The sequence below is a fragment of the Chelonoidis abingdonii genome, chromosome 1 (genome assembly GCF_003597395.2).
Source record: "Chelonoidis abingdonii isolate Lonesome George chromosome 1, CheloAbing_2.0, whole genome shotgun sequence".
NCBI lineage: Eukaryota > Metazoa > Chordata > Testudines > Testudinidae > Chelonoidis > Chelonoidis abingdonii.
In genome coordinates this window covers 347,599,162-347,620,373 of record NC_133769.1, presented here as the reverse complement: position 1 = coordinate 347,620,373, position 21,212 = coordinate 347,599,162, and the positions used below count along the sequence as shown (strand labels likewise).

At 40.1% G+C, this 21,212-nt stretch overlaps 1 protein-coding gene across 3 annotated transcripts in view; it reads right to left on the bottom strand.

The window, feature by feature from the left end:
* The window catches only part of SLC36A4 (solute carrier family 36 member 4), a 232,961-nt gene that overhangs the window by 177,862 nt on the left and 33,887 nt on the right, over positions 1-21,212 (bottom strand). For all 3 annotated transcript variants that reach the window (XM_032769238.2, XM_075061744.1, XM_075061743.1), the window contains 5 exons: positions 19,670-19,793; positions 18,725-18,815; positions 17,308-17,396; positions 14,540-14,635; positions 12,758-12,842 (listed from right to left, as the gene is read on the bottom strand). In XM_032769238.2, the coding sequence (XP_032625129.1) occupies positions 12,758-12,842; positions 14,540-14,635; positions 17,308-17,396; positions 18,725-18,815; positions 19,670-19,793 (485 nt within the window). The remainder of the gene's footprint in view (positions 1-12,757; positions 12,843-14,539; positions 14,636-17,307; positions 17,397-18,724; positions 18,816-19,669; positions 19,794-21,212) is intronic.

Here is a 21,212-nt window from a genome sequence, read left to right as displayed (position 1 = left end):
AAATATAAAAAAAATATGTAAAGTTCTTACCATAAAAACTCATTCATAAGCCGACCCCCTTCTCTGGTGCTTCCCTTTCTTACTAAAAAATTCAGCTTATGAACAGGTATAGAGAGGGAGAGGTGGGACACAGTCCCTCCCCCCAACAGAGGGAGCAAGGAGAGGCAGCACAGCCAGCAGAGCCAGAAGGGAAGAGGTGGGGCCAGAATCCATGCTGCTCTCCCCCTAGCCTCCAAAGCAGCTGCAGCCCCGGGGCTGGCAGGCTGCAGCCATGCTGCTAGGCCCCACCCCCCAGAGCAGGGTGTGGCCGTGCCACCCAGCCCACTGGACCATGCTGCGGCTATGCTGCCTGGCCCAGCCCACTGGAACATGCGGCTGCACTGCCCGGTCTGGCCCACCAGAGCAGGCTGCAACCGCGCTGCCCACCCTGCCAGAGCAGCTCCAGCCAGGCCAAAGACTTCCTCCCCTGGCCCTCCCCAGATAAGGTGGGAAGAGATGGGATGGGGAGAGTGTGGGGGTCCTGGGTTAGGGGGGTCATGGGGGAGGTCACAGAGATTACTCCCCTGACCCCCAGCTTCTCCCCTCCAAAACATTTCCCCACCAGTTGCTGTCCCAGTCTGTCAGGGTAAGCAGCTGGCGCACCAGGACACTCTGTTTACTTAAGTTTACCTCCGTGCCTGCAGACGCTCAAAGTAAACAAACCATCTCAGCCCACCCGCAGCTTATGCTGACGGCCCAGGAGACAAAGTTTGCTGACCCCTGAATTATGGGGTTGGCTTATGAATCGGTCATAAAAATTTTCCATTTTTACTTATCCATCTTGAAGGGGTTGGCTTATAAACGAACCAGTTTATGATCTAGTATATATGGTAATTCTATATGATGTGAAAAGAAACAAGCACAACTAAGAAGTTAATGGTTCGAAACTCAAAACAACTGCAGACAATAACCTGCCTTCTAAACACCAAGAGAGACAAAGTGGATGAAGTAATATCTTTTATTGGACCAGCTTCTATTAGTGAGAGAGAACAGCTCGAAAGCTTCTCTCTCTTATCTATAAAAGTTGGTGCAATAAAAGATATTACTCCCCCACCCCTTGTCTCTCTCGTATCCAGGGACTGATATAGCTACAACACCACTTCTAAATACCAAATCAGCCAACCATGCTATTGTAGTCACAGTCTGAACATCTGACACAAAACTATCGCTGTGAAATTACAGCTACTCTAGTCTCACAGATAAAACATATTTATAATAATACACGAGCATTATGGTCCTGTTTATCTACTTCAGAGGTGTTAAAAGAATTAATTAGTCAACATTTGAACAATGCTTTTCACATGTGTACTGCTATACAAGAGCGACTTACATGTACAAAAGAAACAAAGATACCACCGAGCCTCTTAACAGAAAGCACTTTCAGCAATACTAGGGAGTACCAGTGTCATCGTCCAGAGTATACATAGTCCCATTAGCACTAATACAGACAACATGACAGAACAGCAAGAGTCAATGCATCAGTGCACACACTGAAAGAAAATACAATTTTCTATACTGCAGATGCCCTGTTTTCCAGTCATAAGTGACATGGTAATCAGGTTTCTAAATTAAGCATATTAATGAAGTGCATTGCTATGTCATTGGTGAGTTTTATGGTCATCGTCAAGACCCCTCATAAGAGCAGTCATAACAGGTCAGATCAATGGTCAATCTACTGAGTACCTGTCTTCCAACAGTGGATGGTGCTAGATGCTTCAGAGAGTATGATCAGAACAGGGCAATTAATCGAGTGATCCATGCCCTGCTGTCCAGTCACAGCTTCTGACAGTCAGATGTTTAGAGACACCCAAAACATGGGGTTGTGTCCCTGACAATCCTGACTAATAGCTATTTATGGACCTATCCACCCTGAATTAATCTAATTCGTTTTTGAACCCAGTTATATTTTTGGCCTCCACAACATCCCCTGACAACAAGTAAGACAAGTTGACTGTGCATTGTGTGAAGTACTTCCTTTTGTTAGTTTTAAACCTCCTGCCTATTCATTTCATTGGGTGACCCCTGCTTCTTGTGTTATGTGAAGGGGTAAATAACACTTCCTTATTCACTTTCTCCACACCAGTCATGATTTTACAGACCTCTATCATATCCCCCCTTAGTCATCTTTTCTTCCCCTAAAATGAACAGCCCCAGTCTTTTTAATCTCTGCTTGTATGGAAGCTGTTTTATATCTCAACTCATTATTGTTTCCCTTCTCTGAACCTTTTTCCAATTCTAATATATCTTTGTTGAGATAGGGCTACCAAAACTTCATGTAGCATTCACGGTGTGAGAATACCAGGGACTTATATAGTGCATTATGATGTGTTCTATCTTATTATCTATCCCTTTCCTAATCATAGAAGATTAGGGTTGGAAAAAACCTCAGGAGGTCATCTAGTCCAACCCCCTGCTCAAAGCAGGACCAATGCCAACTAAATCATCCTAGCCAGGGCTCTGACAAACCGGGCCTTAAAAACCTTTAAGAATGGAGATTCCACCACCTCGCTAGGCAACTCACTCCAGTGTTTCACCACCCTCCTAGTGAAATAGTTTTTTCCTAATATCCAACCTACACCTGCCCCACTGCAACTTGAGACCATTGGTCCTTGTTCTGTTATCTGCTACCACTGAGAATAGCCAAGCTCCATCCTCTTTGGAACCCCGCCCTTCAGATAATTGAAGGCTGCGATCAAATCCCCTCTCACTCTTCTCTTCTGAAGACTAAACTAGCCCAGTTCCCTCAGCCTCTCCTTGTAAGACATGCACCCCAGAACCTTGATCATTTTCGTTGTCCTCCGCTGGACTGTCTACAATTTGTCCACATCCTTTCTTGGGGGGCACAAAGCTGGATACAGTACTCCAGATGTGGCCAGATGGTTCCTAACATTCAGTTAGCTTTTTTATTGCAGAATGAGTAGCTGTTTTCAGAGTTGGAGAACTATCCACAATAACTCCAAGATCTCTTTGTTGAGAGCTAACAGTTAATTTAAACCAAATCATTTTGTATGTACAGTTGGGATTATGTTGTCCGATGTGCATTACTTTGCATTTATCAATATTGAATTTCACCTGCCACTTTCTTGCACAGTCACCCAGTTTTGGGAGATCCCTTTGTAACCTTTCACTGTCAACTTTGGACTTATCTTTACTAATTTTATATCTTCTGCAAAACTGTGCAACCTGTTTACCCCTTTTTCCAGATTATATATAAATATGCTGAACAGAACTGGTCCCAGTACAGATCCTTGGGAACTCCACTATTTACCTCTCTCCACTGTGAAAACTGACCATATATTCCTACTCTTTACCTTCTATCTTTTAACCAATACTGATCCATGAGAGGACCTTCCCTCTTATACCATGTCTGCTTACTTTGCCTCAGAGCCTTCGGTGAAAGAACCTGTCAAAGGCTTTCTGGAAGTCCAAGTACACTATACACATTAGATTAACCTTGTCCATATGTTTGTTGACACCCTTCAAAGAATTCTAAGCAATTGGTGAGGCATGACTTTTCTTTGCAAAACCCTGTGACTCTTCTCCAACATATCATGTTCATCTACATGTCTGAGAATTCTGTTCTTATCTATAGTTTCAACCGAGTCTAGAGCCTTTTTAAAAACCTGGCACTACATTTGTAATACTCCAGTCATCTGGCACAGAAGCTAATTTAAGCAATAGGTTACATACCATAGTTACCAGTCCTGCAATTTCCTATTTGAGTTCCTTCAGACCTGTTGGGTGAATACCATCAAGTCCTGGTGATTTATCATTGTTTAAATTTATCAGTTTGTCCCAAAACGTCCTCTTTTGACACCTCAATCTGGGACAGTTCCTCAGATTTGTCACCTAAAAGAAATGGTTCAAGTGTGGGAATTTCTCTCACATCCTCTGCAGTGAAGATCAATACAATGAATTCATTTAGTTTCTCCATAACTGCCTTGTCTTCCTTGACTCCCTCGAGTATATTCCATTACAAGATGGACCTAAATTCTGCAGCAACAGGCTCTAGTTTCCGCAACATTTGAGTGAGGCAGACTAGAAAGCTTGTGGCAGCTATAGATAAGTTGGGACAGTCACCCATGTTATTTATTTTGATGCCAAATGTCAATTGTATTAGTTTGCTGCAACACATTCAGTCTACACAGCTGCAGGGTTTTGTACCAACATTAATAACTATACTAAATGGGCTTTATTTGTTTGTGGGGTGAGGTGAAAGAAAGGTAGAGCTAGAGATTTTGTTAGCTGAGCTGATATGAGCATCTGGATAGGAACGAGAGACAGTTCGGGGCTGTAAAGCAAAGCAGGAAAAGTGTTGGCATTTAAATTGCCAGCTTGGTTAAGATTCAGAATTAACCGCCCACTGAAGATTAATGGGACCTTTCACTCTTCTTATTCCTATTGTTTCAGGTTGTCTGCAAACTCAGGCAGACAAAAATTCCTTTTTTTTTTAAATACTTTTTGTTGCAATCATAAGAGCTAAAAAGAATGATTTGTTAATGGAAAGCTAAGGACACAGCTCAGCAGAAGGGGATGGATTTTCCAGCAACCATGGAATACACAGGTCTCTAGTCATTACTAATACATTAACTGATCTGATCCTGTCATAAACAGATAAGTAAGAGTTAATAGAACAGAAGTACTTTATATCTCTTTTGACTGTAAAGGGTTAACAAGTTCAGTAGGCCTAGCCGTCACCTGACCGGAGGACCAATCAGGGGACAGGATACTTTCAAATCTTGAGGGAGGGAAGTTTGTGTGTGTGCTGTTAAAATTTCATTGTTCTCTCTGGGTTCTGAGAGTGACCAGACGTGCAACCAGGTTTCTCTCCAATCTCTCCAATACAGGCTCTTATAAGTTCAGAATAGTGAGTACTAGGTAGATAAGTAGGATAAGCCAGTTAGGCTTATGTTTGTTTCTTTATTTGCAATGTGCATTTGGCTGGAAGGAGTTTAACTGTGTATTTGGCTGGAAGGAGTTCTAATTTGTATTTTGCTGAAAGGATTTTAATTGTACTCGTTATACTTAGCTGGAGGGTATTCCCAGTGTCTATAGCTGAAAAACCCTGTACCTAATCCATCTTAAGTTTACAAAGATAATTTTTACTGTTTTTCTCCTTTAATAAAGCTTTTCTTGTTTAAGGAACTGAGTGGGCAGAGTTGGGATCGAGGTTTGTTGCATGGATTGGTTCCTGAGCTAGAGTTACTATGGTGCGGTGTGCAGTTACTGGTGAGAATATGCTTCAGGTTGGCAGGTTGTCTGTGGACAAGGACTGGCCTGCCACCCAAGGCCTGTGAAAGTGTGGGATCATTGTCCAGGATGGGTTGTATATCCCTGATGATGCGTTGGAAGGGTTTTAGCTGGGGACTGTATGTGATGACCAGTGGAGTCCTGTTGGTTTCTTTCTTGGGTTTGTCTTGCAGTAAGAGGCTTCTGGGTACATATCTGGCTCTGTTGATCAACAGAGCCAGATGTGTACCCAAAACCTCTTACTGCAAGACAAACCCAAGAAAGAAACCAACAGGACTCCACTGGTCATCACATACATGGCACCCATGCTATGGTATCTGAACACCTTCCACCTTTATGTTATGTCACAAGGGGGTGGTCATATTAATGTCTTTCATATTTACTCATCCTGTATTTGGCTGACAGACACAACAGGCTCATGTACCCACAAAGATACACCACGTGTACACACATACAAATAATCCACAGCTGTCCTTAGGTGAACACTGATGCAGATATCTGCAAAGCGATAACTAACAAACACTACCGCACTCTGGGATACCCAAATCCAAAGCTGTAATCTCCAGAGGTGGCCAGAGCAATCAACACAAGTTGCTAGTGCTTGGTGTGAGATGTTTGCCTTATGCTCCCACAAATCTGTCAATGTGTCTACAGTGTAGTACGGTTATCCCTCCTAAGCTTCTGACATTTCCCCAGAGTTGGGGGAGCAGAGGCCTTGCTATTGCTATGAGAGTCTGAAGCATATATTTTCCCATAGAAGGAGTTTACATAGGTAAGAGACAAGGGGACAGAGACACAGGATGGACACTGCCCCTTTTTGAAGGCAATCTCTAATGGCAGAAGAAAGTGAGAGAGAAGAACCATTAACGAAGGCTAATTCTACCAGGGGAGACTAGGCCTTGATACCTCCTCTTACAAACAGGTAAGCAACCTGTAGGAAACTAAGAAAGTGAAATAAAGCAGATATTTTTTAGCATCCTTTAATGAAAATAGATCATTCCACTGCAGTTGAGGGCAATATTAAACAATATCACCTGTTACTTCCTTTCAGAAAATATTTTTCCTGATGTTCACCTCAGTCCATACTTGTACATTGTATCTCTGCCACTGGGAAATACAGTGTAGCTTCTGTTTGCTAATTAAACCTACCTGACATTTGTGGTGCTTAAAAAAACCCACTATACCAAAGCACTTTTCCTTCCAGTTCGGGACCAAAAGAAATTTTAAAATGTCAGAATTTCCCATGGAAAAAGAATTCTGAGTTTCATCCAGGTTTAATATTGAAATTTATATTTTTGCATAAAGCTAAGCTAGATAAGGCAGATTCACCTTCAGTTAGAAAATGAATACGTAACGGGGAAAGGGGAATAAGCTATACAAGCACAAGGTACCTTTACAGCAGTGTAACTGTTCCCACACTAAAAGCTGTACTAATATAACTATTTGAGGTAAATACTATATATCATACCCCTAAACAACATAGTTTTGGAACAAAAACTGTGCATAGACTAGACCTAAGGCTTTGTCTAGACAAGTCGTCTGAGATGGCCACTGACGTCACACTGACCCTTGATAGCTTCCTTTCAAAGATGGAGTCGCCAATCTCAAAGGCCACAGTTCAGAGACCACCCTGCCCAACATGTGAAAAAATGGTTTCTGCTGAGCCATACACATTGCTTATTGAGGAAGTAAATTTTGTGTTGCTGGTGGAGTTTTTCTATAGCTGAAACTCACACCTGCACCTTCCTTGGATATTTAACGTTTCAGACCAAAAGGTAAAAGTTTCAGAAAGTTATGAATAAATGAAAATAAAACGGAAATTTTGAAAACTCAGCTCTAACCATCCCCCTGCTTAACCACTGTCATTAGGTCTGGTCTATACACTTTTTTTTAATTTTATTTATTTATTTGGTAGCGATGTAACTATTTTGACTAGGGGTGTAATTTTTTTTTTTTAAGCAAAATAAATATACCAGTATAAAGACACTTATACCAGTATAACTTATTCCCTTTTCTGTATGGATAAAGCCAAGCTGGAAAAAGCACCTTTATACTGGTAAAACTGCCTCCACTCGGAGATGGTGATGGGTTGTAGTGCTTTAACTTTTCTGGTATAGTTAAAGTGGCACAACTTTTGTGTTTAGACAAAGCCTTAGGCAGTTTACTGTAGGCATCACAGAAGAGGATGGCTTTGAAAGAGGTCAGGGTAGTGGTTCTGCAAATGGATTCAGAGAGGGCATACAACATGGATGGGGTAGCCAAGGAGAGCTGAGCAAACAGCCTATGGAGGCTAACATCAGTGGCACAGTGAAGGAAGTATGATATGATGACACAAGATTCAAAAGCAGACAAGAAAGGAAAACTTCTCATTTTGCTGTTCAGAATGGAGTAACATGGAGGAGAGATTGGGTGAGACCGAGCAGCATGGGAAAACCACATTGAAATTTCAGTTCCTAACTTTGTGCTGTTCAGGCACAGGCTATTGTATAATTGCTAAACCTTTTCTTTGTGAGTAGAACTAAAAACCACCACGGAACTTTTAACATTTTCCTAAACAAGTCAACAAACAAGAAATAGCAATGTGCATCCGTTTCCCTGCCTTGCATGCAGCATAGGGTGACAACTGATTATGATTAGATGGACTGAGTATGACTCAGCTCTACCTAACCTACTCTCCTTCACAATATCAGACTCAATATCATCTTAGACAGTTATCCCTGCTAACAGTTGTTTTTAAGCTACTGCAGTTTGCCTTTAGTGCGTCATTGCATTTCAGTTAGTCATACTGGGCCAAGGCACATCTAACATTACCCTTTGCCTTCTCTTTCCTATCAACAGAGCATAGTAACTTGCAAACATGCTATCAGTTTAGACAATTCTCTCCACTCAAATGTCACAGTCAGTGGGCTCAGTGCTATAAAAATGCATGGGCCTCCAATGCCTACATAATATCTTCCTCCCAAAATCTCTGTTATGATTAAGCATGCTCCAGATTTTCTCAAAGATAAAATTCAGCTCAAGAATGTGTTACAATAACATATGTTTGCTATTGAGCATCATCTCTTGCCTTCATTGCACTTACACAAAGAAGACTGGATTTCTACTAAAGAAAAGTGTCATCAGCTTTTAGAGAATTTCAACAAAGAACAGAATCTCAAGTTTGTTTTTACCTTGCCCATACCATACATGAAGAGAAAGCTTAGTTGCAAAGTCAAGCACTCAAAAATTAGGAAGTGTCCAAATTAGGGTTGCTCACACTACCATGTGTGTGTGAGCACTGTCTTTAATTACAATGGCTGAGGTTTGGCAAAGTTATAAGTAACAAAATTTAGGGTCTTACAATGGGAAGTTTCAAGCAACCTTAACAGCCAGAACCAGAAGATGTGTGATGTATTTTATATGGAAGAAAACAGTATTAGTCCCTTACAGGACTGGAAAGACGAAGTAAACATTTAGACCTACACACAAAGCTTACCGTAGTTAGTAAATGCTTATTTAGAAGGGACTTGTACTGATGATGGCTCAGTACATATGCCAGGCTCTTTATAAAATATTTGTCAACCTTTTGTTTTGCAAGATAGCAAGACAGCAAACTCAACACCGCAAAATCCAAAGATTGAGAAAGTTCAAGGTTTTGGCCAAGATTTTGAAAATCAGAAGTCCTGAACACCCAAATGTTCCCATTAATGCAATTTTAAAAAAATATTGGCCTTTCTGCTCATTTTTCTTCATTGAAAATTGTCTCTTTGGTTTACACCATTTATTCTCCACCATTTTGTATTATTTAACTCTAATGATTTGTGGATGTAGGCTGTACAAGAAATGTGACAGCAAATAAAGTTGCACAATTGAAAGGACTCAACTGATGCAGCATATGAAAAGTTATGTTACCAACATTTATCTGGCATTCACTACCCCAATATCTGGGACTCCAAAGTGGTTAAGGATCAAACGTTTGTGTGAATTATTTACTTTATGCACAGATATTCCTGACCCTCTATGCCCCCACTGGAGATCTATTGATCATTTAAAGGGGACCCAGTTATGTGTTAACATCGAAATAATTGAAGAGTGATGCCACTCCAGCAAGATAGCATAGGGCATGGCTATGCTGAAATTAAACACCCCTGGCTGGCCCGTTTCATCTGGCTCAGGCTTGTGAGGCTCAGGTAGCAGGGTTGTAAAACTGCATAGTAGACTTTTGGTCTCAGGCTGGAGCCCAGGCTCTGGGGCTCTCCCCTCTCATGGGGTCCCAGAGCCTGGGCACTAGCCCAAGCCCAAATGTCTACACCACAATTTCACAGCCCTATAGCCCAAGGCCTGTGAGCCCAAGTCAACTGACACAGGCCAGCCACAGGTGTTTAAATGAAGTATAGACATACGCAGAGAGATCGGTCAGCCCGTGTGACATGCTCTGGTTCAAGCATTCCATTTTTACTATGGAGACAATGGTAGCAATTGTTTTCATCAGCCTAGTCCTCAAATTTGACACAATTACTCTTCATCGGAACACTGAAATTTCCATGTAACATTTAAAGAAAAATATTTACTAACTGTACAGGAAATATTTTAAAAGTCTACTTAATTAACATTTCCCTTCCATTTTCCCTCTACACATTTCTTTGGATTCCTCTAGCTAAACAATCGCAGTTCCCACACAAGCATATTCGGCTAACATCTCCAACATAAGTTTTGAAATTTTAGAATTAACACACAAGCTATTCTCCCATTCAGTATAATCAGATTGAGCTACACTAATATTAGCCAGTGGAACTGTCCAACTCTGTCCAATTCACCATCTCCACTCCTTCCAGAGACCGCAGGGAGCTAAGCTACATAGCAGGGGATAGGGGAAGGTTGATAATGGGGCTTTGAGGGAGGGGAAGAAAGGAGAATGAGGCTTGTATGTGGAGGGAAGGGCTGACTGGGTTTGGGGAGCACAGCTGTGTAGGAGATCCCAGTGCCTTTACACCAAGACTGATGTCAATGCAGAGACATGTGGCTCCCTAGTGCTTCAACCTCAGCTCTCCAGCCCACTACATAGCACCACTAGGGAAGCCAAGCTTGGAAATATCAGCTCTTCAAGGGCTCATCATGGTGTTGCTGTGCCAGTGACCTGCGGGGGACAGGACAGCCAAGTCAGGAGTCCTCCAAACACTAATGCTTTGTGTGGAGGGAACAGTGTCATGGCTGAGATCATGAGGAGAGGGGAAATCAAGGTGGTAGCACTGGATGAAAACTAATTATTTTGTGAATTTTAATGCTTGTGTTGATAGTATGTGCAAGTAAGCAACTTAAATGCTTTTTCACAAAATTTGGCTTTGGGGAGAATCAATGCATGATATATTTAAAGTTGTACCAACTTATGTCCTTTGGTGCCCTCTACAGGACAGAGTTCTGCAATACAGATCTTTGTGACTGTGGAGCCAGTTTCTTATCTCCTTACCATACCATACTGTGGAAGAAGAACTGCAATTCAAATTAAATTAATTGAAATGTGAAACCTCTGAATTTTTGGTAAGTTTGATTCATTTACAGAGTATATTTCATATTTCCTTGTGGCTATTTCTGTTGCCTAGGATGAATTTGTTACTGGATCTCTCCCCAAGGTTAAACTCCTGAGGGAAGGTAGCAAAGTATTTCTTGTGATGGCCCCTCTGTCTCAAATCCTGTAATAAATGAGGACCCAATTTTAATGGCCTTAAGAAGTGATGCAAGACACATCTGATTAGTCTTGTTTTTGCTTATTAGGTCAGTTAATAGGAAGTTGTCACGGGTAGGCAGCAGTGGGTCTGCTTACCTATTTGATGGCAATTGTTTGGACTTGAACTTTATACTATGATGGATCCAATAAAAATTCACACTGAGAGGGTGCGGTTGGAGAAGGAAGAGACATGCTACTGAAAATATGCACGCTGAGGTTACTAAGCATTAGAGTGGTAAAATAATTTTTTATAATATGGTCTCACAACTACCACATATCAGGTTCAGAGGGCCAAATCATAGAATGTATAAATTGCATACGCAGGTATTTGGCACTTTTATAGCACCTTACATCAGAGGATCTTAGAGCACTCCCCAAAACATGAAATAAAGCTCACAACACTCCTAAAAGAAAGGTAAGATACCTATGGACCACTGCAGCCGCCAATGAAGTATAGCCAGTAGCAGTTTCAAAGCATACAGCTGTACTGCAGAATTGTCTAAGGTAGGACATTAAGAACATCATATCTGATTGAAATTGGAGGGGGATTGTAGGGCTAATTTGTAATTACCCAAATTGAAATCTGTCAAGAAGCCAAGTGTTTAACGCCTCTACTCATTTGGAGGGAGTGCGGGACCTTGTGGAAATTTAATGTAGTCAGGATTTAGCTTTATGTCTCATCTAAGAGATAATGGTTCTTTGGGTAACAGTTCAGCCCACTGCAAAAGTGTACAGTGCCATCTGCTGAATACCACCAGCAGCTCTCAAGTGTCTCACTGAGGTCTCCCATCCTAGTACCGAAATGGCCCAACCTTACTTAGCTTTTGGAGTCCAGCAGGATCACAGCATACTGTGATGTACTTACAGCAAGGCTGGTTATTAATGAAGCAGAACAGCCTAATAATCTACATGTAAATCAATCATTCCCATTTCACTCAGTGATATCTTACATTTGTGCAAAGGGAGGCTTCAGACACTTGCTGGAAGATACCATTAACCATAAACAATGTTGTCCATTTCCCCAGTTCTTTACAAAATGCCTTTCCACTTGCCTAACAGCTTTTTCCATCTTCTGAGATGTGGTGCACACTGCTGCAGAGCTCAGAAAAGAAACTGCTTTGCATGTGTGCTCACATGAAGTACATAACTATAGTTAACTACAATCTTCAGCGCAGGGACTGTGTCTTTCTCTGCATTTGGAAACTTCCTGGCATTATTTTGGACATCACTGCAAACTAAATAATAAATAAAAATTGCTACATATTTAGAGCAAGGTTGGGCCCAAGATCTAAATATGGAAAGAATATGTATATACTGTACAAGAGATTACACACGTTTTGGAGCACAAATCCTAAGAGTTCATGGTACACTACTGATTTTGTGCATGAAGAAACCATTCTCTCGTAAAATTTGGCAGAACTCCTCTTATCTTTCTAACACAGTTTAGCTGTGTGTAAAATAACTACGTCCCATGGTTAAATTGTGAGATTAAGTGTTGAAATTTAAGAAAAACTGGTGGTCAATGATGTTGCAGCTGCTTACACAAGCACTGGATTGGGTTTAACCTACAAAGCAAGTGGGTCACTTTCTACAAAAGTTAATCAGTGAGGTATCTTTGGGGGAAAGCAAGGTAGCGCTTACACTGTATGTATTCTCATTACATGCATTATATGAATGGTACATATGACATGGATGCAGAAAGGAAATAAAGCTGAAAATAAAAAGCCGCAAACAAAATTATTCCCATACAATGCATTTACTCACTTGTTTCACATTTTCTGCTAAGAACACAACATAAACGCTGCAAAATCCCAGTTGTGTAATCACAAGAAAAAAGTCAACGATAAACCTAGGTGGGAGAAAAAACACATACACACTGAAGTTATGATATTAAAAGGGTTTTCAAACAATTAAGCAATTTCCAAATGACAACATCTAGTGCTCCTTTTTATAGTGAAGTGGAAACAATAGTTTCAAAACACCAGGTTAAACTCTGGCACATTGCAAAGCAGGTTCTTCTGCAAACAAAACAAGACAAATAATTTTTTTTAGAATCATAGAATATCAGGGTTAGAAGGGACCTCAGGAGATCTAGTCCAATCCCCTGCTCAAAGCAGGACTAACCCCTGGACAGATTTTTACCCCAGTTCCCTAAATGGCTCCCTCAAGGATAGCTAATATCAAGTAGATTCCCAGGTGATGAGTTTCTTAGAAATGCATAAAAAAGATAGATGGTTTAAAATCACATACTATACAGTGAAACGAAGAGATTTTTGTAAAACAATACTGTAGGAATATTAAAATATGTACCTATAATTAATGCACATGTAAATCCTTTAGCAGGGAAAGCACCATATTAAGACTATTGTGACCAGAGAATATGAAATGCCTGATACAGTCTAAATTATAGAGGTTTCAGCAATGTAAGATGACAGTTATTCTCAATGCTTACCAAGTCATTCAATATGAATCACTCCTGAGGTTTCAGTCAGATGAGAATTCACAGAAAACCATCTCTCACTTTATTTTTTCTAACTGATTCATATCGTTTTTGGGAGGCATATATCAGAGACTCTGCTGGACTGAGGAATGTTCCAATGGAACTCTTCATTTAAAGTTAAACATACACTAGAACTTTTTTTAGATAAATTATTTTCTGCAGCAGAACTTCTCTGGAAACAGAATTACAATTTATAGATTGTAGTGTACCAAAGGACTTATGGGGCTTTCATCCTACCTTCACTTTAAACCAAATTTCCCTATAATCAAGTTCCTTTGCATTCCTATAACATAACCACCAAAAATATCTGAAAAAATTAGTTCATGTTTTATACTATAACCAAAACACACTGCACACTATTGCTGCATCCTTGAAAATAGTAGGGAAAAGACATTTTCCTTGTTGAAAGTAGAAATTCTTTATATATGCTCATTAAAACAAATATTTATATTTAACAGCTCTAAGGTTTTGGATTTCATTATTATCTCACAATATCATTTAGTCTGCTCTACAATGACTCTTTTTTACAGATGGCAAAGGAAAATGACTGAGTTTCTCAAAGGGAAAAAGTTTGTTTCATTAACATGAAATATAATAAAGATTGAACATCAAATGTAATCTGCAGAGAAACAACATATCAAAGAATAGGTTGCTCCCTTTCAGAATGGATTTCTTATACTAGTCATTTAAGTATGCACTACAGACTTGCTTACAGTGAACTCTTAATGTGGAGAAATAAGTTTGTGGTAAAAACAGAACTGAAATCCTAAATTGCTTCAATACATTAGATTGTGCAGAATGTAATCCTGGTTATACCAAATTTCTGCTTATAGAGTGAAACTGAAGTAAATTTTCTCCCACAGAACTTTAAAACTAAGTGCTTGACTGTGTGAATTACCCCTTCCACACAAGATGTATTACGAACAAAGTTTTTGCTAATCCATAGAATGCAATATCATGCGAGAAAGGTAAAATTCTAAGGTTTCACAGTTTATCCAGTCCTTTTAATAGTTCATTTATTAAATTAAATGCTGCAACAACCTTACCTTCCCCAGGAAACTCTTTTCTGAAGGCAGTTTAGGGGCCCTACTTCCATGGCATAACTAACTGTGTCACTATACCCTAATGAGGTCTTTTTCAACCTGAAATGAAAGAATGGAGAGAAGTTGATTGAAAATGTCAAGGCGTAAAATATGATATACGCTGCCACAGCTTGAAAATGTTGTGGACCCCACAGGGTCAGTTATAGCAATTCTGGAACATCATTCAGTACCTGTAGAAGGCCTGATCTGCTGCTTGAAGTCAATCTTCAAGAAGAGCATGTACCTGTGCACTTTTAGCATCTAAACTATGATTCTGCTCCCAGTTAAGTCAATAGTGCAGGATCAGGTTTTTAAATCACAGGTATCTTATGGCAGGTCTACAAGAGCACTTACTGCACAGCTTGGTGGGGTGTAATTCTACAGTGCTCCAACATGCCGTGCACTGTCTCTATGGTCCGAGCTGACGTGAACTAAAAAGTTCTCAGTACTAAACAGAATGCTGAAGCATGGTAGATTTACACCTCAGCTTGTCATGCAGTAGATGCTCATGCAGACATACCCTGAGGGAACTGCTCTCCAGAAGGAGTGAATCCAAACATGGTGACCGACTTCCGGATTCTGGTGAGAGGTACAGATCCACCACACTTCAAAGTGAAACCTTTGCCTTATATCTATCTACAAATCCCATTTATGAACTAGGTAAAAATCACTGATTCATAAATTCAAAAGGCCAGAAGGGACCACTGTGATCATCTATTCTGACCTTCTGCATAACACAGACCAGAAGACTTCCCTGAAATAATTTTTGTTTGACCTAGAGTATATCTTTTAAAAAGCATCCAATCTTGAAGAATCTAAGAATCCACCACAACCCTTAGTAAATTTTTCCAATGATTAATTACCCTCACAGTTAAAAAATTACAATTTATTTCCAGTTTGAATTTGTCTAGCTTCAACTTCCAGCCAATAGATCTTGTTCTACTTTTGTCCACTACACCGATGAGCCCATTATTAAATATTTGTTCTCTATGAAGATACTTATATATTGTGATCAAGTTGCCCCTTAACTTTCTCTTGGTTAAGATAAATAGACTCTGGAAGCTCAATCTATCGTTGTAAGAGATGTTTTCTAACACTTCAGTCATTTTTGTGCCTCTTCTCTGAACTATCTCCAACTTATTGACAGATGAAGTAAGGCAGGATACAATCCCCAGAGAGAGACTGTATCCCATTAAACTGGCCAAAAGGACAAGAATAATTCTGTGTTTTAACCCATAAAACACATTTTGATTGTTCATTTTCACTGAGATAGAAAACCAGCAATTGTGTTCAACCACATAACAATCTTTTGCTTGACAATGAGATAGATATTTTTTAAGAAAAATCAATATTAGTTGTGAGATTCTAAGGAGAGCCAACTGTGAATATGAGAGAGAAATACACACCTCCCCTCCAGGAGTGTGACATTTGACTCCTCCATTGTATCATTTTAATATATTTCTTCCAGAATCTAAATGTAAAAAATCTATTTTTTCCTCAAGCCAACAAGATAGCAGTATAGTATTAATATCAATGCAATTTAGTAGTAATTCATACTCCACTCTCCATATAGGTGGGGTCATTTATAAAAATAAATGCTTTACAAAAGTTATACTAAGAGTGGGAAATGTAGAAAATGCTTTGCACTTGCTATCCAGTTTTCTATTTTAACCAACTATTTACTCAATATGCAAAGCTGCTTGGCAATGTTTTTCTGGATCTGGCCAATCACTACCAATGCCACCAGTACAGTAGTTCCATCACTGAAACAACCCTGTCTCTCTTGCTTTTCCTGTCAGAAGCAGACAAATTACAGAATTTAAACTTAGGACCCTAGAGTAGCACACCTGCACTGGAACTAAAATCATTCCTTTGGATTACAAAGGAGTCTTTTCCCATACAGACTAGAAACATTGATCTGATATGAGCTCTGATATCGTTAAACATTTCCCATCCATTGACTTTGCACAAGGAAACTAGAAGGAATACCTTGTTTTCAAAAAGGTTCTTGACAATGGCCCTTGATCATCCAGTCCTCTCAGCATTTTACTTTTTCTCCTCACACTGCCCAAAGGATGCCATACTTCAAAAAATGTTGGGAAGGTGGTAGGAGAGGGCATGTTAGTTACACTGAAATGTTTGTCATTTAAAATGTTCTGCCAGAGAAGCTGTTGCTTTTGGATTTTTCCCAAAATGCATCTGTCTCAGCCACTCACTTTTACTATTAGAATGTTACTCTCTCATTTCCTTTTGTATCCCATTTTTAATCTTTTTCTATGAGCCTCTCTTTTCTCCATTCTCTCTCCTTGTTTTGTTCAGACTCCTTCACTCTTAAAATTAGGGCTAACAACTAGAACTGCAGTGAGAGAGACTGGGATTGTTTTCCATTTATGGGTATGGAATAAGGTGCAAATCCATCAAAGATGAACCAGCCTAGTTTAGAACACATGAACAGTAGGCAGAAAATGAACTGTTTTTAAACAAATATTGTTCAAGGCATTCTAGAAAAGATGATGCCAAATAATTAAGCATTCCTGCATGCCAGCTAAAAGCCATCATTGGTAGTTACACCAAAAGAAGTTACATGCTCCTTCCTCCTAGGCTCTGACAGATACCTCTGAAGAGATTATTAGAGCACCAAGACATTTTGCAGACTGAAGACATAAAATGAAATAGAGTAAGAAATTGAGAGAATTCAGATGCTATAATATAACAACTAGCTCCACATTTACCTCTGACACAGATGATGGCTGCATCGTACCAAAATGTGCATACAATGAACAGATACAACTCCTATAAGCACAAGGCTGATTGGGCCAAGCTATATGGAGAAAGAAAATAGGAAATGGGGTGTAAATACCTGGAACCCTGTAAGAAGAGTAATTTTCACAGAAATATACAAGGGGGAAAAAGCATTTTAAATAACATTTTGCATTTTAACAAATAAGGACCACCTCCATAAAAGTTTGAAATAAATATGGTAAATAAAAAAACAGCTAAGTACTGCAAGTCCAAAGAAGTTTTTACTGCTAGTTTATTTAGGACTCATGTGGCTTTTACATCAAGGACTGAGCAAAAGATGGGATGGTGAACAAAGGGAAAGTAGTAAATGTGGATGCAGATTTCATCCCAATATCCACAATTTCACAGAAATAATTTGCCATGAAAAATTTATCACACAAAAAAGATGTGATTTTGCACATTTCCAAATAATGGTTTCATACATCTTATTGTCATCAACGCTAAGGGTCTTTTTGATTACAAGTAGGCATACTTGGTGCTGCTCAGTAGAGAAGATGATATGGTCCCTGCCCAGAGGACCTAAATACAATGATAAATATTACAGATAAGGGAAAATACTAGGACTGGTTGAAAAATTTTCATCAGAGCTATATTTTGGAGAGAAAATTGGATTTTTGACTAAAAATTTTGCACAAAGTATCTGCTTTTGACAGAAAATTCTAATTTTTTTTAAATCAAGCATCCAGAAACTGAAAAATCTTCAATTTTTCAGCCAGAAATGGAACATTTTGATTTGGAAATGCTACCACACTGCCTCAAGGGAGTTTTATTTTGGGTGCCTTATGCCCTCCTTCTCCTCTATGGGCCAGGCTCCCCAAATGCACTATGTCTGCCATGATCCAAAGTGGCCATGGGGTTTCCATGAACCATCTCATCAGATCAGCAAGATGGAAGATCCTGGTGCTTCATAGATGTACTCCAACTAAGGAGCCCAATCCATAGAAGGAGGAGGAGGAAATGAGGACCCAAAACTACAATTCACATTAGGCAGCATGGCAGCATTTCTCAACCAAAAGTTTTCAGTTCTCAATTTTTCACAGAATTTTCTTCAGGGAACAAAAACCACACACACACACACTTTTCCAATCAGATCTATAAAATGCAATGCATACAGATTAAGGTTACATAGTGAGCCAATGGCCAGTTCAGGAATCCCAAATCCTAGTCTCCAGGTATAACTAGACTCTGGAAAGGAAAACTAACATGAAGCCCTCTTCAAGTTGATATTGAAATAATAGGTCACATAATCAAGTTACCTAGATTTTAGTTTTATCACTCTGAACTGCAGAGATGTGATAGAGTTTTCTATGCATCTCTTCCACATGTAAGAGGGAAAAAAGCTCTTACCACAATGCCTGCATTTTTTATCGCAAGTGGAAGCCCTAGAAGACCAGTTCCAATGTTCCCTTTGAGGAGATGAGTAAGTGTTTGCACAAACCTGAAAATACAAATAATGCAGAGTCACAGTGACACCTTTGAACAACATTCAAATAGCTTTTCAGCCATCAGTTTATAGAATGTGAAGATAAAATTTATAAGCTTTAAATGTTTCAAGATGATCAAGGCAGTCTTGTGAAAGATACATAGGAGCCTCAAAGCAAAAACAGATGGGATGTTCCTATCAGGGTCTGGATTTGAGTTCTGAGGGACTGAAGCCAGGTGTTCTCAGGGGAGTGATCCCTGATCTGGAATTCACTACAACTGTTCATCTTAACTGTGAGGTGAGACTCTCCTTTTGCCTGAGAGAGGAGCAACTAAGTGCAACAGGCTGATGCTGTGCTGATTTTTGCCTAAACTACCTTAAAAGTTATGCCTTTTAAATGGTTGTAGATGCAACCAGGAGCCTGACAAAGAATAACTTAAAAAATATATCAAAGAAAACTTTTCCAGACCCCCAAATTAATCTACATTCAGGTTCATTAAACTTTATTTCCAAGGTCTTCTGGATGCTTCCTGTATAACTGAAATAGTCTTAAAATAAATTTGATTTGTTTTATAATAAGAGCTCCTTGAATCCTGAGCAACCCATACTCTTAATATACAATGCAATCATTCAAAAAATGTCTATTTTATAATTAGTACACTGTCAAATTCTGGAAATTGAGGGCCTACCCAAAATAGTCCTACACCAGAGCTTGGCTTACCAAAAAACTGTCTGTGAGGATTCCCACAGCAGAATCATAAAGCCATGCTACAGTCATGGGAAAATCCCTTAAAAGCACAGGGATATTTCCAAAGAACAAGTCAAATGTAATAAATTTTAAAGAGAATGACATTTAAAACAGTACATACGTAATGCCCTCTTGATTATCAAGTTGGTAATGCTTCTCAACTGGCAACAATTCGTTTTCGTACTCGTCATCAGAGATGCTGTCCGAATTCTGTTCTCCAATTAAAGGCTTCATTACTTCCATGTCTGTACAGTACAAGAAACCATTTTACTGCTATGACCAAATTTAGAAATATTCAGTAAATGAAATAGTTTCTTATCTTTTTCTATAACTGTTCTTCTTCAGGACGTGTTGCACCTGTCCATTCCATTGTAGGTGTGTGCTTGGTCAACGTGACAACTGAAAACCATTTTAGTCAGGAACTTTGGGTGAGGTCAAAGGAAAACCTTGTCTCTAAAGATTATTGTATAAGGAGGTTCTGATAATAAGGTTTGCAGTTCCCCTACTTTCTTGGCTGAGGTAATAGCAATCAAGGACACCACTTTCACAGAAAGGTGTAGTAGAAATAGGTTGCCAGCAGCTCAAAGAGCGGATCCATCAACTTTGCTAGAACTAAATTTAACTTCCGTGAGGGAACCTGGGTGTGTACCCATGGATATGATCTGTCCAAACCATTCAGAAAGCTGATGATCATAGAGTTCGAAAAAAGTGATCGGTTATCGATGAAGGTGGAAAGCTAAGAAACCCACCAAGTGGACTCTGGTGGAGCTTAACAGCTAACACTTATTATTTCAGAAACAAAAGATAGTCCAATATAAGGTTAATATGAGCTTGACCTAGGGAAATGCCTTTCTGGGTGAAGCAAATGGGAGATCACATCTGCGTCTCGTGGGAGTGACAATGGACATCTGACAATGGAGGGCTAGTAGAGTCAAGAACCAATGTTGATGGGACCATGCTGGGACTACAGGTATAAGGTGAACAAGATCTTGCTTGACTTTAAACAAGACTTTGAACAGAAGCAGAACTGACAGGAAGGCATACAGCAGGCCATTCAACTAGGGTAGAAGGAAATCATTTGTCAATGAACCCGTGGCTGTGACTCACTCAGAAACAAAAAACATTATTTTTTGTTTTCTCTTATTGCAAATAGGTCCATGTGGGGAATCCCCCACAGTGGAAAACTGACCTGGATACATCTGGATGAAGAAACCACTTGTGGTGACTTGTGAATGACCTGCTTAGGTGGTCTGGCCCCACACCCCAGCCATATGCCTCCAGCCCCCAAGAGGTTCCCAGAGCCCACCACATCAGCTTTATGCCCCCACCCTGAGCAGTCCCCAGAGCCCATCCTCCCAGCCTCGTGCCTCCCAGCCTTGTGTCCCCAGTGTCCACCCCCAGCCCCATACTCCTCATCCTGGAGTCCCCACCCTAGTCTCATGCTCCTCACCCCCAAGTGGTCTCCAGAGCCCCACACACACACCCTGGCCTCATGCCAACTGCTCCTAAATGGTCCCTGGAACCCCTCATCTTGGCCTCATGTCCTCCCCACCCCTGTCCTTCAGGGCCATTCTCCAGAGCCCTGTCCAGCCCTCCCTCGCCCCAACCGGCCTCTTTCTCTCCTCAGTCCGCTTCCAGTTACCCACTTCTGCCACATCCTGGCC